The sequence below is a fragment of the Lichtheimia ornata genome, assembly GCF_029851405.1.
Source record: "Lichtheimia ornata isolate CBS 291.66 chromosome Unknown scaffold00039, whole genome shotgun sequence".
Taxonomy (NCBI): Eukaryota; Fungi; Mucoromycota; class Mucoromycetes; order Mucorales; family Lichtheimiaceae; genus Lichtheimia; species Lichtheimia ornata.
In genome coordinates this window covers 78176-95010 of record NW_026695359.1, presented here as the reverse complement: position 1 = coordinate 95010, position 16835 = coordinate 78176, and the positions used below count along the sequence as shown (strand labels likewise).

The 16835-nt window shown below is 44.2% G+C and overlaps 7 protein-coding genes across 7 annotated transcripts; 4 read left to right on the top strand and 3 right to left on the bottom strand.

Annotated features, from left to right (window-relative positions):
* Positions 1-4875: 4875 nt before the first annotated feature.
* Positions 4876-7762, top strand: O0I10_007789 (uncharacterized protein; the record flags this gene model as incomplete). The annotated part of the gene is made up of 13 exons (XM_058487801.1): positions 4876-4995; positions 5055-5306; positions 5364-5438; positions 5503-5949; positions 6015-6178; positions 6229-6441; positions 6501-6633; positions 6694-6819; positions 6876-6963; positions 7019-7218; positions 7277-7450; positions 7513-7602; positions 7661-7762. 13 exons carry the CDS (start codon positions 4876-4878, stop codon positions 7760-7762), a joined length of 2184 nt encoding a protein of 727 aa, XP_058341379.1.
* A 48-nt stretch (positions 7763-7810) lies between these two features.
* On the bottom strand, positions 7811-9061 carry O0I10_007788 (uncharacterized protein; the record flags this gene model as incomplete). Its single annotated transcript, XM_058487800.1, has 6 exons — positions 7811-8061; positions 8115-8206; positions 8263-8410; positions 8487-8496; positions 8554-8760; positions 8822-9061. The coding sequence occupies 6 exons, from the start codon at positions 9059-9061 to the stop codon at positions 7811-7813; spliced, it is 948 nt and encodes a 315-aa protein (XP_058341378.1).
* A 264-nt stretch (positions 9062-9325) lies between these two features.
* Positions 9326-10827, top strand: O0I10_007787 (malonyl CoA-acyl carrier protein transacylase; the record flags this gene model as incomplete). The annotated part of the gene is made up of 8 exons (XM_058487799.1): positions 9326-9373; positions 9437-9482; positions 9563-9696; positions 9751-10116; positions 10172-10275; positions 10346-10463; positions 10523-10698; positions 10767-10827. The coding sequence occupies 8 exons, from the start codon at positions 9326-9328 to the stop codon at positions 10825-10827; spliced, it is 1053 nt and encodes a 350-aa protein (XP_058341377.1).
* A 22-nt stretch (positions 10828-10849) lies between these two features.
* Positions 10850-11242, bottom strand: O0I10_007786 (uncharacterized protein; the record flags this gene model as incomplete). Its single annotated transcript, XM_058487798.1, has 1 exon — positions 10850-11242. The coding sequence occupies one exon, from the start codon at positions 11240-11242 to the stop codon at positions 10850-10852; it is 393 nt and encodes a 130-aa protein (XP_058341376.1).
* A 676-nt stretch (positions 11243-11918) lies between these two features.
* On the top strand, positions 11919-13246 carry O0I10_007785 (uncharacterized protein; the record flags this gene model as incomplete). The annotated part of the gene is made up of 5 exons (XM_058487797.1): positions 11919-11945; positions 12023-12270; positions 12339-12628; positions 12692-12943; positions 13002-13246. 5 exons carry the CDS (start codon positions 11919-11921, stop codon positions 13244-13246), a joined length of 1062 nt encoding a protein of 353 aa, XP_058341375.1.
* A 208-nt stretch (positions 13247-13454) lies between these two features.
* Positions 13455-14916, top strand: O0I10_007784 (uncharacterized protein; the record flags this gene model as incomplete). The annotated part of the gene is made up of 2 exons (XM_058487796.1): positions 13455-14701; positions 14757-14916. The coding sequence occupies 2 exons, from the start codon at positions 13455-13457 to the stop codon at positions 14914-14916; spliced, it is 1407 nt and encodes a 468-aa protein (XP_058341374.1).
* Positions 14917-15245: 329 nt separating this feature from the next.
* Positions 15246-16820, bottom strand: O0I10_007783 (uncharacterized protein; the record flags this gene model as incomplete). Its single annotated transcript, XM_058487795.1, has 4 exons — positions 15246-15570; positions 15630-16191; positions 16256-16585; positions 16667-16820. 4 exons carry the CDS (start codon positions 16818-16820, stop codon positions 15246-15248), a joined length of 1371 nt encoding a protein of 456 aa, XP_058341373.1.
* Positions 16821-16835: the final 15 nt, after the last annotated feature.

Here is a 16835-nt window from a genome sequence, read left to right as displayed (position 1 = left end):
AGAAGAATTCACAAACCAAACCACCATCATACGAGCAACGTCGGGCGATCCCTTGTTCTTGAGAAAGCACTGCACGAATCACGCAAGGTCAGTTCGATCCATGGCAAGGAAGGACATCACTTACGTAGAGTCCAGGCTCATAGGTGTCCTCATTCATTCTCTCCAAAGAAAGAATGATCCCCCATCCTTCCAATCATTTCCCACCTCATGAAAAGAAATCCACAAAGGGAAAGAACGAGCCTATCACGAGAAGAGCGTGTTGGTTCAACACATTCACAAGCTGTTGCAACTCCCCTTTTACCTCAACACGATGACCATGCTCTTCCAAAAATACATCGTCATCGACCCATCCTCAACTCAACGCAGGCCTATAGAGCCCTGGACGCGTTCCAAGAAGCTTTTCCAGCACACTTGGCTAGTGCAGAGCGACGCAGCGGCCACTTGATACAGGTTGGAACTTGAACCCAAAGAGATGATGATGATGCCCCCAAGTTGCATTGCCTGACCAAAGAAACCTATTCAATTCATCATTAGCACACACATCCAATAAACACTCTTTTCATTGTTTGGTTCATTGCACTTGCCTTTTCCATAGACACAAAGACTCGTTGTTGTTGGTTACTGGAAACCGAAAACCATGGTGTAGTATAGTTGAGCCGAAACAAAACGCCAAACCAGCCAAAGTCTTGACACCAAACTTGCCCTCTATACAAGCTGACACGTCAATGGAACCAGTTCGGCTGCAACATTCGACTCTGAATGTACCTGTTGACACCAAGCGTAAGGCGAGAATAGCAACGAACAAGAGGACGCAACCGTATCGCCATGGCAATAGCCAACCCACCCACCACGCTCATTCCTCGGCACTTGGACATACTCTCACTCCTTGACAATGCATGTTACCTCACAGTCAACAAGAGTACTCTTTGGTAACACATTACCTACCTCGATTGCAATGTCGTGAAGGCGACAAAAGCAGACGAGCGACAAAGAGAAAGAGAAGCGTTGTCTCAAGTCGTGGAGCTACCGTCCCCAAGTTTAAATCCCCTACTGCTATTACACTGAGGCCACTCAATTACCCTATACACACCATCCACCCATCGTCGTCATCGCCCTCACGATAGACAATAGGCACGCGTAAATAAAAGAAATCGTATAGCAAAAGGATGTGTGTCATTTTACACTTTACATGATAATGATGATCCAACAACACCCATTGTTGCCATGCTACCATGTCACCTCGAATCAAGAAAGTTGAAGGATGGGCATGCTGGGCTGGAGCAGGAGAATCGTTCACATGCATTGGGTTGGGCACCAAAGATGATTGGGAGGACTGGGTTATTAGCTGGCATTTTTGGAACTACTCCGTAGATAGTGTACAAGTATCATGCATCGCCTGTGCTGACGGACTCAAGTTACACAACACGTCCCTCTGCATCTTTGGCTCTATTGTAGTCATACTACTTTACAATGAACAAAGAACTCTTTTCATATAGTATCACGCTTACAGCATATGTAAAACATAAAGGTGCCTGTATCTCTAAACTTTACAATGAAACGAGGGGTCTTTAAGAGAACAAATATGCTCAGCGGGGTCAAAGCGATCTTGTGTCAAACTATGAAGTCCATCGTGGCCAATCCCAGATTTCGCAATGTCGCTACCAGCCAAACTAGATCTGGGGGTCGACCTCTTCGACGACGACGACCAAAAAATATTTTTTGGGCTGTTTGCGACATTGAACGTGAAACTTTCACGCAAGGTGCTGTTGGCCAAGCCGAGCACATTGCTCTAATAAAAACCCCACGTTTCAAAGTTTGGAGATACAGGCACCTTTATGTTTGTAAGCGTGATATTATATGAGAAGTGGTCTTTGTTCGTTGTCAATTAGCTGGACTCTGGCAGAGCAAAAGATGCAGAGGGTCGTGTTGTGTAACACAGCTACGTTTGCATGAATGAAAGGGTCAATGTATAATTACTTTACGGCCCATCTAGGAACAGGCATGTATTGCCAGCTAACCGCCACTTTTATCCAATCATCATTGTTGCGAGATCCATTGCATGGGAACGATGCCCCTGCTCCAGACATTCATGTCCATGATTCAATTATCTTGATCCGAGCTGATTTGGCTGAGCTACGGTCAAGGAGAGATTACATCAATCCATACATCAGCATACGTGCGAATGTCTCAGCTGATTAATCCTTGTTCGACCGTAACTCAACCAAATCAGCTCGGATCAAGCTACTTGAATCATGCAAATGAATGTCTAGAGCAGGAGCATTGTCCACCTACAATAGAATGCACAAAGTTGGGAATGCACAAAAGTGGCTATTAGCTGCCAGTGTATGACCTGAAAATGAGGGTTGCGTACCTGCCATGCATGGTCCCTCAAGTCCAAACTTTTTAACCCAGTTACACAAACACGTCCCTCTGCATCTTTTGCTCTGCCAGGGTCCAGCTACTTCACAATGAACAAAGACCACTTGTCATATAGCATCACGCACACAAACATAAAGGTGCCTGTATCTCCAAACTATACAATGAAACGTGGGGTTTTTATTAGAGCAATGTGCTCGGCTTGGCCAACAGCACCTTGTGCGAAAGTTTCGCGTTCAATGTCGCAAACAGCCCAAAAAATATTTTTTGGTCGTCGTCGTCGAAGAGGTCGACCCCCAGATCCTGTTTGGCTGGTGGCGACATTGCGAAATCTGGGATTGGCAAGCTTGATCGTGAAACTTTCACACAAGGTGATGTTGGCCAGGCCGAGCCTATTGCGCTAATAAAAACCCCACGTTTCATTGTGAAATCTTGAGATACAGGCACCTTTATGTTTGTAAGCGTGATGCTATATGACAAGTGGTCTTTGTTTAATGTAAAGTAGTATGGCTATAATAGAGCAAAAGATGCAGAAGGACCTCTTTGGGTAACTCAGCTAAAAAGTCAGGACTTCAGGGACAATGCATGAAAGGTACGCAACTCTCACTTTTATGTCATACATTGGCAGCTAATAGCCACTTTTGTGCATTCCCAACTTTTGTGCATTCTATTGTAGGTGGACGATGCTCCTGCTCTAGACATCCATTTCCATGATTAAAGTAGGTTGATCCGAGCTGATTTGACTGAGCTGCGGTCAAAGAGAGATTACATCACTCTGGACATAAAGCACGCTCGATGTAGCTCAACCGATGTAATCTTGTGTGAGCGTAACTCAACCAAATCAGCTCGGATCAACCTACTTTAATCATGGAAATGGATGTCTAGAGCAGGAGCATCGTTCCCATGCAGTGGATCTCGCAACAACGATGATTGGATAAAAGTGGCCGTTAGCTGGCAATACATGCCTGTTCCTAGATGATCCATAAAGTAATTATACATTGACCCTTTCATTCATGCAAACGTAGCTGTGTTATACAACACGACCCTCTGCATCTTTTGCTCTGTCAGGGTCCAGCTACTTGACAATGAACAAAGACCACTTCTCATATAGCACCACGCTTACAAACATAAAGGTGCCTGTATCTCCAAACTTTACAATGAAACGTGGGGTTTTTATTAGTTAGAGCAATAGGCTCGGCTTGGCCAACAGCACCTTGTGTGAAAGTTTCGCGTTCAATGCCGCAAACAGCCCAAAAAATATTTTTTTGGTCGTCGTCGTCGAAGAGGTCGACCCCCAGATCGAGTTTGGCTGGTAGCGACATTCGCGAAATCTGGGATTGGCCACGATGGACTTCATAGTTTGACACAAGATCGCTTTCACCCCGCCGAGCAACATGGTTCTATTAAAGACCCCACGTTTGATTGTAAAGTTTAGAGATACAAACACCTGTATGTTTTACCTATGCCGTAAGCGTGATGGAGTTGCTTTTTCCTAGTGGATGGTGTCGGCTGCATTAACGGAAAGATGAAGAGCTGAGTGAAATGCGACGTGGTGGTTACACAAACACGTCCTTGACAGGTTGCTGCACAAATCGATGATGGTGACGATTGCCTTTTGTAAAGATACGTGAGTAAAACTGATCAATCACGTATAAAAAGAAGATGGTAGAAAGAGTGAAAGTACGTTGAGAATCGATATGTGTATTTCGACTGCTGTTACCAGCTACAACTGCAACATGTCTTATATGAGTTTCTATCATGATGGTTGTGTGATGTGAGACAGGGTTTACATATGAAGATGTTGTGGATACACGAGATGATGGGAATCTTAGTGTGATGAATCTTGAGTGTGGATATGGGAATATTACATTCGGTGTCCTCTTGCGAGATAAGTGTGGCCGTTGTGATACCTTGGCTTGTCATCTTGTACTTGGTGATGATATTGGTACTTGAAACACAACATAAACAACTTTTGCGATTGAATACAAAAGCACTACGGTCTCGTCATATCTGAACTCAAGGCTCTTCAGGGAACACTCTTGTTTCTGAAATACGTATTGGATAGCGACCAAGGGCCATGTACCTATGCCACCTATAAAGGAGTCTCAATTGTCCCATCAGTACAGGCATCCTTTTACTATACAAGTGATTAGTTATACCTACCCCAAAGGGTTCATCAAGGAATACAGCGTAAAGCAATGAAGTGAGCTACATAGATGAATGCATGAGTAACCCTCATTTTGGGGATGACATAATAAAGACTATCCTTGAGACTTACCAAAGGCCATTGATGATGATGTGCGTACAAGTAGAAAGAAAGGGCGTATGATAGTGTTGGGTACAACAGCCTTGTTTATATATGTGTGGGCGTTGGAATTGTTGTCATGACTGATAAAGTGGTCAAGCATCTTGGAGTGCTGTTGTTCTTGGTTGCTGCCAACCCCACCAACCCCCGATCTCGTTTTGAAAAGCAGCTGCTTGTTGCTCGAGTTGCACTTAATGCTTATCCTTCCATCCCACCTCACTCGACCCGCCACTGCACAGGCATCGTATCAACTATTACATGAACTGAAGAGTCAACCAGGCGATTGGATCCGCGTCTTTGATCGCTGTTCCAAAGTAATGGTCCAAGGAAAAGCATTGCAAACGATAGCCCATTGACACCTCTTGATCTTTAGATCGCGTACTATTGTCGTCTATGGCCTACCGAAATTGAGCATGGTCATGTCATTTGTGATCCCCGTATACAACAACAACATAGCAGCAGCAGTGGTGGTGGTACCCTACCGGCAAACGATATTACACCCATACGCGCTTTCCAACTGGCTGTCAATGTGCAGGTGATCGTGCAAGCAAACGGATCGGATCAGCTCCAAATGGACACGCTTGGGTTCTGTTGGTCAAAAGGCAACGAGACTCAAAAGATTGAGGTAAGGATATAGTGAATGATATCCTCTTCTTTTGTATTCATGATGGTATATATCCAGTACATCAGAAATCTAATGGATGGCTTGCTTGTGGAATCTGGGATCGAGATTGTTCAGCCTGCAATTGTTGTCAAAGTATGAAAATGGGAGGGGTGGTTTCACAAGAGCATGTTTCGGTATTGATGATGATGATGGATAGGTCATTTCCACTTATCCAAGGAATATACCTGTACTCACCTCACCTGGAACACGTCTTGAGATGACTACTACCGATGAAAGCGGCGAGGAACTCACCGAGAAGCTACAACAATTGAATTTGACAGCCAAGCCAACAGGATTGGAGAAAGCATACGATCAGCTCTACACCGTTGTAAGCTATCCCCTCCTCTACAAAGATTGGATCAATGAATTGGGTATCGAATGCCCAAAAGGAGTGCTGCTTTATGGTCCTCCAGGCGTTGGCAAGACATTCCTCGTATCCACGGTTGCAAAGGCTTGTGGTGCCGATTTATTCGTGATCCAAGGCTCTGATGTTGTTGGCTCTTTTATCGGTGAAAGCGAACAAGTGCTAAGGCAGAAATTCAATGAGGCTCAATCAGCAGCGACACACAATCACAAGCCCGTGTTATTGTTTATCGATGAAATTGTAGGTTATCCATTGTTGTTGTTATCATTGCATCCCATTCACTCAGTCGCTTGTATCCATTTTAGGATGCTCTTGCTCCCCATCGTGATCAATCAGGTTCCCGTGACAATCGAGTGGTAGCTCAGCTGTTGACATTGATGGATGGTATCGAAATACGGGATCGCCTTATCGTCATTGGTGCTACCAATCGCCCCAACGTCATTGATGCCGCTTTGCGAAGACCGGGAAGGTAAAAGAATGAAAAAGGGAGAGATGATGTATGCTTATGGGAGACAATAGATTCGATCGTGAAATAGCCATGGAAGCACCCAGCTTGGAAACACGAGAGCTACTATTTTCGACATGTTTGAAAACCATGCCCATTGATGATCGCGTCAAACCAAGCACGCTTGCAAGTAATACCAATGGATACGTCGCAGCGGACATTGCAGCTGTATGTCGTGAAGCTTCCCTGTTTGCACTACAACGCATTTCAAGTCAACAATCCATGTCGTAAGTCGTATAGTAGAGGTGCGTTGTAGCTATTCACTTGCTAACCGTTTTCTTCATAGCAATTTCCAACTAGGAATGGAGGATTTCAAGGTAGCCTTAGGACGTGTACGGCCATCAATCCAACGAGATGTTCCCGTTCAAGAAGAGAAAAAGGATTGGAAGGATATCGGTGGGCTCGAGGATGTGAAAAAGGTATACATGTATGATGGGGTGAAGCCTTTTTCGCTTTTATTAACAATATTGGGTTCATAGAATCTACAACAAGCGGTTGAATGGCCGTTGATATACAAGGATGCGTTTTCCAGGCTAGGGCTCAAAGCACCCAGAGGTATACTTCTCTATGGGCCTCCTGGTTGTAGCAAGACGACATTGGTCAAGGTAATTAGTCATAGTAGGGTTCCTTTTGAGGGGTGTACTAAGCAAATCCATCATAGACGATTGCGTCTTGCTCTGGGACCGCCTTTTTTACCATCAACCCAGCACAGCTTTACTCGCCTTACGTTGGTGATTCCGAAAAGATCAGTAAGTTGTCAATAGGAGATGATTAGCTTGATTCAAACAAAGAACTTTTTTATAGTCCGTACAGCCTTTCGAAAGGCTCGTGCCTCAGCACCCGCTATTATCTTTTTGGATGAAACTGAAACGATGGCAGGAAAGCGTGACATGGGCCATGGATCCAGTGGAGGAGGAGGAGGAGATAGCGTACAAGAAAGAGTGTTATCGACGTTATTGAACGAGATGGATGGCGTTGAAACAGCTGCATCAGTACTTGTTGTGGTAATGTATCATCATTTCTTCTTTCAACGACATGCTGACATGCTCATAATGACTTTAGGGTGCGACAAATAGACCTGACATGTTAGATGCAGCTCTTCTTCGACCGGGACGCTTTGACCGAATGATCTACGTTCCGCCTCCTGATGCAACAGGCCGATATGAGATTTTGAAAATCCACACAAGGAGTACACCGCTGGGAGAAGATGTAGATTTAAGGATGATTGCTGAAAAGGTAAGACATACAGCACAACCAGCCATAGTTTGGTGCTCATCATAGAGCTATTGTTATATCAGACAAACATGTACACTGGTGCGGATCTAGAAAACCTTTGTCGTGAAGCTGCCATGATGGCCTTGCGTGATGTCCCTTACTCTGAATATGTGGTAAGTATCCTTCGAATGCTACGTGATTGTTCAATCGCTAATGTAAAAACGTGGATAGGAAATGAGACATTTCGACCAAGTGCTTAAACTTGTACCCCCTTCAATATCACAATCGATGATGGACATGTATGCAAATATGCAAGATGAAATTAAATTATAAAATTTTCTACATGGCAATACCATTGGAGATGATTCACTACTATTACTACTACGATTTGGATGCATGGTTGATATTAATGATTTCAGTGTCTGGATAAATGAGATTTGTGCAATTGCGGCAACGAGCCATCGAAAGAGCCTCTAGCCCTTGTAATTCGCGAACGTGTTCATCTCGGCTATTGCGTGATAGTGTGCTTCCAATGTCACTTTGCATTGTTTTCGAGATCATCTGGTCGTTTTCATTGGACTTGGCCTTGTCACGTTTGAATTGCTTGATTAAAAGATAACCTGTAATTACCCCTGGGATGATACTGTGAGCTAATGATGATGAATCAAAGAGAGAGAGAACTTACAATCAAATGAATACAAGTCAGCTGATAGTCCACCCATCGCTTTGCATGCAATCAGAATACCAGTGACAATGTTGGAAGCAATGACGCCCACTCTGTATCATATAAAGGCATTAGCCAGCGGGTACTTCATAGTGATGTCGATACATACGAGAAGATGGTGCCGCTCGCTAACAATGACTTGTGTAAGCTGTTTCCGAAGAGGCGATAATGGCGATAGATCACCATCAAAAAAGCGACTGATAAGAACGCATTGCTTGCAATATCCAATCCAAGTTTTGCAATGGCTGGCCATTCGACTAGATGACACAAGAATAGCACGTTACTTTTTTTTTTGTCATCTTTGTATCACACAAAGTACACTTGTTGACTTACGATTTTCCATCTACCAAGATATTAAGTGATACAATCTTTATGCCATTACAGAAAAAAAGAGACTTACCAAACAATTGCCCATGGAATCTCTGTAGGAGGGTACTTTGCCCAATGTTGCATAAAGAAAGATCAAAGCAAGATAACCGCAATTGATAAAAGAGCCCACCCAGAGCAGCCATTTTGCATGGTCATAGCATATATAGGCTTTGTACAAAAGAATACTTTGTATACAGCATCCTCCAAGATTGACAGCAATAATAGAAACCCAGTATCGCTATGAGGGAAGAAGGTTACAAACAACAGCTATCAACAACAAAGGGCTTTCTCTCACTTACCACATCGCAGCTCAGGTCTGCTAATGGATTGAGTAGACTACACAATATCACAATAAATGCTAGGAGAACTTCGGCCAACACGGCAAAATGGAGCAGTTTTCTTGATCTGTGTACCAGGGTTATGGCATTCATGATTTGCCATATGACACAAGTGAGACAAATACTCATATAGACCAAAGTATATGCAGCGGCACGGTCTTTTGGCAGTGGGCTGTTGCTGTTGTTAATATTGGAGTCCATGAAAGATAACAAAAGATAAAGAGCATAATGATCATTCAAATAAATGTGAGCTTTATATGTAGGTGAGGTGCGTTATACTATTGACAGGAGGGGGAGGAGGGAGCAGGAGGTAGCTAATTCATGCATCTACTTTTGGGTGGCGTACTCTTTTGTTCGCCTGATATGGAAATGGCTGGTCGACCTGGGTGAGAGAGTATCCCTTGCCCCAACCTTGTGTGCGTGTGTGTGACACGAGAGCCCTGCTATCGTTGTTTTTGCCCTTCCATGTCGTGGAGACGTACCCCGATCACTTCCCATATTCGAACATGGACGGTAAACATCAGTGGCATGCCTTGAATAACTGGATCGCGATTGACTCTTGGTTTCACTTTGTAGACCCTCGCAGCTAATGAACGAGCGAATCGTGCCATTCTATTCCCAGGTAAAACAACGAGTGTGGAGACCGCTTTCTATTCAACGTTATTGACTATGTGGCCCTCTCCTACCACACAAAAAAAAAAGGCCAAGGATCCCAGTTTGTAGGCATGGGAAAGGATCTTTATGAAATGTATCCTCGTTCAGCCAAGTTGGTATTCGATGAAGCAGACGAAGCTGTGGGAGGTGGATTGAAATCATTGACATTTGAAGGAGACCAGGTAAGCAAGGCATAGGTGATAGATGTGATCATTGTTGACATGAATGAATGATAGGGAAAACTCAAACTCACCGAGAATGCACAACCCGCTATTTTGACGACTTCGATTGCTATGCTCAAAGTGCTGGAGATCGACTTTGGTCTTGATATCGCAAAGCATTGTCAATATGCATTGGGCCATTCGCTAGGAGAGTACACTGCTCTTGTCGCTACGGGTGCACTTGGTTTGGCGGATGGTGTTCGTTTGGTGCGTTTACGTGGCAAAGAGATGCAGCAAGCTGTAGCCGATCGTTGTGGTCAAACAGCCATGTCAGCCTTGGTGGTACGCAAAGCAAAGCTTTCAGATTTGGAAAAGGCCATCCGAGAAATCAATGCTGAACTCCCCAGTGGTGAGCTTGTTCAATTGGCAAATGTTAACAGTGTACGTATGAACGAGATGGATGGATGATTGTCTATACTCATCCTGTTTTGTGTAGTCGGCACAAGTGGTTATCAGTGGAACGAGCAAAGGGGTTGATGAGGCATCAAGGATTCTTCAAACCAAACGCCTTGCAGCAAGAGCTGTTGATTTGCCTGTCTCGTAGGTAGAAGGGTGCAATGGGACATGATCAGAGTTAGGCACATGTATAACTGGTGAAAATGGATTTTAGAGCACCATTTCATTGTTCATTGGTGCAAGATGCAGCCGATGCTATGCAAGAGGCATTTACCAAGATCCCCTTTAAAGAGCCATGCATAAACGTCATTTCCAATGTAACAGCAAGACCGGTAAAGTATCTCAACATTCATTGTGTCTCCGACCGCTCGTACTTATATAATGTTGTCAGTATGACAGTGTGGATGAGATTGCTCCCTTACTCGTCAAACAAGTGACATCGACTGTTGAATGGCATAGGAGCATTGAATATTGCAAGGATCAAAATGTCAATGAGTTTATTTGCTTTGGCCCAGGAAAGGTGTTGGCTAATTTACTGAAAAAGGAGCATCCATTGGATAAGATAAGGTACGACATTCCTCCTCCACCCCAATCCCCCTAAATGCGGATAGTTGACCAACCGTCAAACCTTATAGAGCAATTACCAGTGCAGACGACATCCTCCATCATGCAAAAGAGTTTCAACAGAGATATTGAATATACATAAAGAATATACACTTTATTTCTTGCCTCTTCCCTTCTTTTTTTCAGGTGCAGGTTTCTTATATCCACCACTAGCTGCAGCTTTCTTCATAGCTGTAGACATCTCCATATCACTTTCAATCCATGACAGATCACCGAGGTTGGAATCAGCGCCGAAACGTTTCTGGAATTTGGAGAGTTGTTCACTTTCATCGCGTACGCCTTCCTTCAACATGGCAGGGTTCCATAATGGATGGTTGCGGGTGTCCTTGGAGAGGATAATTTGTGCTTTGGGAGATGTTGTTCGAACGGTGAAGGTGGCGCCATTGCTCAGCACAACGGTCTGCAAGAATTGCTCTGGTTTGGTAGACACATGTCGTCGTAAGAATGGTCTTGCAATATGTCCAATGCGTGGTCGGTTCACAAACATGCTTCAAGGGAAGAACAGCGGTACAAAAAGCCACATTGTCACTCAGCAACAATAAATGGCAGGGCAACCCGATTTCCTCACGTGACTTTTGACAACCCAATTTGATACAACTCCATGGATACACCCTCTCTTGTTATCTAGCGTACACCTTACATTTACATTAAAGCATACGTTTTCATTTATGGGGTAAACAAAACATAGCAATACCCAAGGAAAAAGATGGCATCTTTGCATCGTTAGGAAACAGTATCCAATATATGGGCACCACAACAATGGGTACTATTTTAGGCATGAATGAAATATGTAAAGAGCACTCGTCTCATGGGTGCGTGCGTTGTCAATGTCTAAAAACAGAATCCATTTATGGTAGTATACATCATGAGGAGGAGGAGGAGGAGAGTGACAAGGGACAGTAAATTGATCATGCTGTAAGCTAATAGAGCAGTCGATGACAGGGCAATCAATCTCATTCGGCTGTAAACGTTGCAAGAGATGACATGTTGTGAATGGCCAACAAGCAAGTCCATACGTTTTTTCTGTCGAGGTGGGAACGCAGCACCATAAACATTCACGTGACACCTTTTCCGAAAATGCAGCACGTTTACTTCAAATTTCACACAGCGCACGAGTGCATCAGCGTACACCCCTTCTTCACCACCACAGTTCTGCTTTGGTCATGGGCGGCTTCTTGTCGAAACAACAGGTGCGTGCATTACCCTAACGACGCGCAATCTAGCGCCTTTGATGTTCCGTTTCTAATCCCATGGCTTGTTTTGATAGACAAAGTCGGATGACTATGAGAAGATTCTGTCAGAACTCGACGACAAGATTCAAACTGCCGAGATTCGATTGTCTGAAATCAAGCTACGAGAAAGACGCACGGGCCTTTTATGGATATTATACAGCTCTATCATATGGGTTGCCTTTTTATTGTACAGCTTTGTCATATTGCATCGACCGGACAAGGATATATACACATGGGATACGTTGGCGGTAACCGTGGTGCCAGTGCTTGTGATACCCATTGGGTAAGCGCGCGTGTGTGCGTGTGTCAGATGGCCTTATGCTATGTATGACTGACTGATCACCTGTGTAGAATTTATTATACGCGAAGACTCCTCAAGCTCTTTTATTCACGCAAGCAGACCAATGAGGAATCCAACCTTGCTGCTCTTCGTGCACAACAAAAGCTGAAACTCGAAGAACTCAAAAAGAAGACATCTTACTATACGACAAAGTCTCTATTGGAACGATATGATCTTACTGCAGCAGCCATTGAGCGTCGAAAGCAACAACAACAGCAGCAGCAACAGCAACAACAACAACAAGCTCAAAGACCAGCTAGTATGCCAACATCGCGTCCAAACCAGGAAATAAGGCATCGAGGTGAGTCATTGATCTTTAATGGATAAAGGATGTGTGATTGATCTTTGACAAATGTACATCTAGTCCCACCCTCGAAGGCAATGCAACAACAACAACCAGGAGGTGGACAACTACAACATCCTATGCAACCAGCACAACAACATCCATCCATGATCATGTCAGCTCCACGCCCTATCACCAAAGAACGACAATGGTATGATAAGCTTGTGGATGCATTGGTGGGTGAAGAAGGTCCTGAAACCAAATACGCGTTGATCTGTCAACATTGCTTTGCACACAATGGTCTTGTTCTTCCTCAGGAGATTGCACATATCCGTAAGTGCTTGATGACGATGACAGGTTGTATATAAATATCGCTAATTTACTATTGTAGAATATACATGCCCCCATTGCAAACAATTCAATCCTGCACGCAATCCTAATGCAAGCACCCAAATCTTCCCACCCTCTTCCTCTGTGCGCTCTCAGTCGACACCACCTGCAGAACCTACCACTTCATCATCGGAAGGATCCAATTCAAAGCAACAGGAACCAATCAAGAACAATGAAGAGATGGGGGATCATCATTCTGACAATGAACAAGACGACAAGGAAAAAGAGGATAAGGATAGTGAATAGGGTAGTGGAATTTATACATTTGGATAAAAAAATGACAATTGAGGAACAATGGACACGCTTGACGGGTGGTGGTGATGGTTGCCAGGGAACACAAATGTGCTCTTGTAACTCCGCTAATATTATTTCACGGCTTTTATTGAATCAGGAGAATTGGATAAGAGGGTGCTCCTGATAATGCAATTCCTTTGTTGCTGCTGCTGCTACTACTATGACCGAAATACAATATCCATCGAGCCATACTGGTAGCATCTTGACACATCGCAATGGCCCCACCACCAATGACTCGGAGGATCGCTACCGACCATGGAGCATCCGACTTGCCAACAGCCGGTTACAATCGCAAGGGTTAGAAACAGCGTTGGAAAGCGATCTGAATTTGCATTTGGAGAAGGAACGAGAGGGCATTCCAATGACGGTCTTATCGTCGTCATCGTCCAATATGGTGCGAGAACGTGAAGAGCATCGACACTCCAACAATCCTTTTCGAGATACAGTAGACCACCACAAACAATATGGATTCAATGATCCCTTTGCAGAGGCACCCATAGCAGCATGGCAAGAGATGAAGGATTACAATTTACGAGCCAATGGATTACCAACATTGGATCAAATGATGCGATTACATACATTGGCACCACTCACACAAAGCAACTTTATGGCGTTCCTACGACGACGAGGCGTTCATCAAAATGTGAGTTTCCTTTTAGAATTGGAGACACATGATAAGCTATGGCATGCACATTTATCAAGTGCCAGACGACACACTAAGGATCGGTTATCACGCTTTTTGGAAAGTGCAGCCGAGAAACCAGCAAATACCAAAGATACCATGATGGAAATGTACGACCCACATCATCATCATCATCATCATACTACTGCTGCTACCTCTGGTGCTTACACTGAAACGCCCGACACACAAAATCTTCTTGGGAGTATGCGAGGACCACCTGTTACTTCACCAACAACGACGGAGGACTATGCATCTCGTATTCCACAAGGTCAATCCTCCTCCCTTGGAAGACATGACTTGCAACAAAACGCTACACGTATCTATCGCACCTTTTGTTCACCCCTCGATGCTGCACAACCCATTCATTTGCCTGACGACTATCGCACAGCTTTGGAGGAGCTAATTGAAAAACATCATCGCCCTGAACCAGCTGTATTCAATTCAGCCCGATCGCATGTATTCGAAGTCTTGAATGTGTTTTATTATCCTCAATTTGTCGATGCCATGTTACACACCAATGTCGCTCGTAGCAGTGCTCGTCTTTATATGATGCTCGGATGCATCTTATTGACCGTGGCATTTGCTGTGGAACTCTCATTGATCCTACTCGATCAAGGTTCCATTCCTACGCGTTGGTGGGGTCTATTGCCTTTCTTTTTGGGATGGTCATGCTTTATCACTGGATTCACTCACTTCTCTTGGTGGTTGGCCTTTACAAGTAAAAGGTAAATGGGTGTCTATGTGTTTCCTTTTTCACAACTTACTCACCTTTATGCATAGTGAAACAAGCTTCTTTGTCTTTACGCGTATCCAGGACAAGAGCGTATTGCGTGCCCATCGTAAACGTGCCTACATGTTCCTTGCCATCTCCCTGGTGATCTCCATTATCTGCAGTATCATATTCGTCTTTATCCCTGGTCACCGAATGCGTCGTAGCTAAACAGTTGTCATTCATTCATCCATCCATCTTGTATATTAAATAGCTGAGAGTAGTAATAATAGTGTTTGTAACGTAGCAGCAGCAATGATAACACCAAAAAGATGCTTTGCTCCGTTTTTTTTAATATTGCATTGGATGTATTATTATTGGGATGGTTGGCTCTATGTGCGTGCATATGTGTAAAATGAAAACTCTTTTATTTGGAAGAGAATGACAAGGTTGCTATGATCCTTCTTCCTAATTATGGACTCACAATCCTACAGTGACATTCCTACAATGGACAAAAGCAAACCTCTGCAACCGATACACATACATGCGGGATATACATCTCACAAACGAGGTAGATTTGCTTGTAATTCTTCCAGAGTGGCCATTCTTGTTTGAGCGTCCTCGGTGTTTAATTGAAGCTGTTCTTGATTAGCCATTGAGGCACGAAGGTTATCAAATGCACCATCCTTAGCGTCCCCACCCATGTCACGCCATGCCCATGCTCGAGTGTATTCAGTGTCGATACCATCAATCACATCACAAATCTTATAGCCAATGATGGGGAGCATTTTCGCACCATGGCCAGAATCACCTGTAGCAACGATCAAATTTTGGTATTCTGGATGTGGGGCGATTAAATAATGACCATCCACCGAGTCGCAATACCTTTGGAAATCGTGAGCTTGAGCACATGGATGATCAAAGTATGTATGTAGCCTCCTTACCAGCAATTCCTTGCACGCACGATATCCAAACTGGCGGTGAATGGGAAAAAGCTGCCCAAGAATTGCCGAATGCCACGCAACGACTTTATGGGGATGGTATCATTTGGATTGGTGACTTGAGTACGAGGCACCGAAACAAGGTCCTTGTCACGCAAATTTAAATAACCACGCGAATGATGACCCACTTTGATAATACCATCTTCATTGGGAGCAAATCCATAATAGCCCGTGGTTGATAAATCGGCACACCAAACACCAGGCTGATCACCATACGCTTTACGAAGGGGCTCGGGAAGCTTGATTTGGACAACTGTTTGTGCCGTTGCAATCACACGATCACCCACATCCACTAATCCAGGAGTCCAGGCACCCGTTGCCATGATTAATAAATCGCATGAATGCACTTGGTTATCCTTGGTGCGAATGCCGACCACTTTGCCACCTGCTGCTTCACAGCACACTTCCTCAAATGAGCCCTTCATATCGCCAATGACAAAGTGGACCCCGTTCTCGACGCATTTATTATAGCAATGCTTGATGGCTTCACTTGAGTTACACCAACCTACATAATAGATGATGGTTTTAAAAATGAAAATGTTGTGGGATTACACCTTGCATGTACTTACCACCCATCTTGTTGAGGTAAGCGATATCGAATCCTTTCGATACAGCATCCTTAAACACTGGGAAACGGCTTGTAATGCTTTCTGGGGTTTGCAGCTCTTCAATGACATGACCATAACCAGCCTCTCGAATATGCTTCATGCTCGTCAATTCGTAGTTTGTAAACTTGCCGTTTTGGGACATCATCAAGACACCCGTTTCATGGTATACTGGGCTCTCTCCCTTGGCTGCTCGTTCCTCATTCCATTGACGCCATAGTGGGAAGGTTTCCAATGTAAGCTTCATGTACATGGGTTCATCGCCATAATCCATGCGAACAATCTTGTTGATATCTTTGGAGGAGGAGGGTATCAAAAACGGCGTGAGCTACAACATGGATGGCACCGTGGGATTGTTTTGCAAAGCAATGTTACCTGTAGAGGCAGCATCAGGTGAAGGAATTTCCTGTCGATCAAAAACCCAGATGTCGTATTTGTTTTTTTGGGATAATGCATATGCCGTGGACAAGCCAAATGTACCACCACCCACAATGATGATCTTTGAATTGGGAGGAGGAGGAGTGTACATGATGTGAGAGTGGGA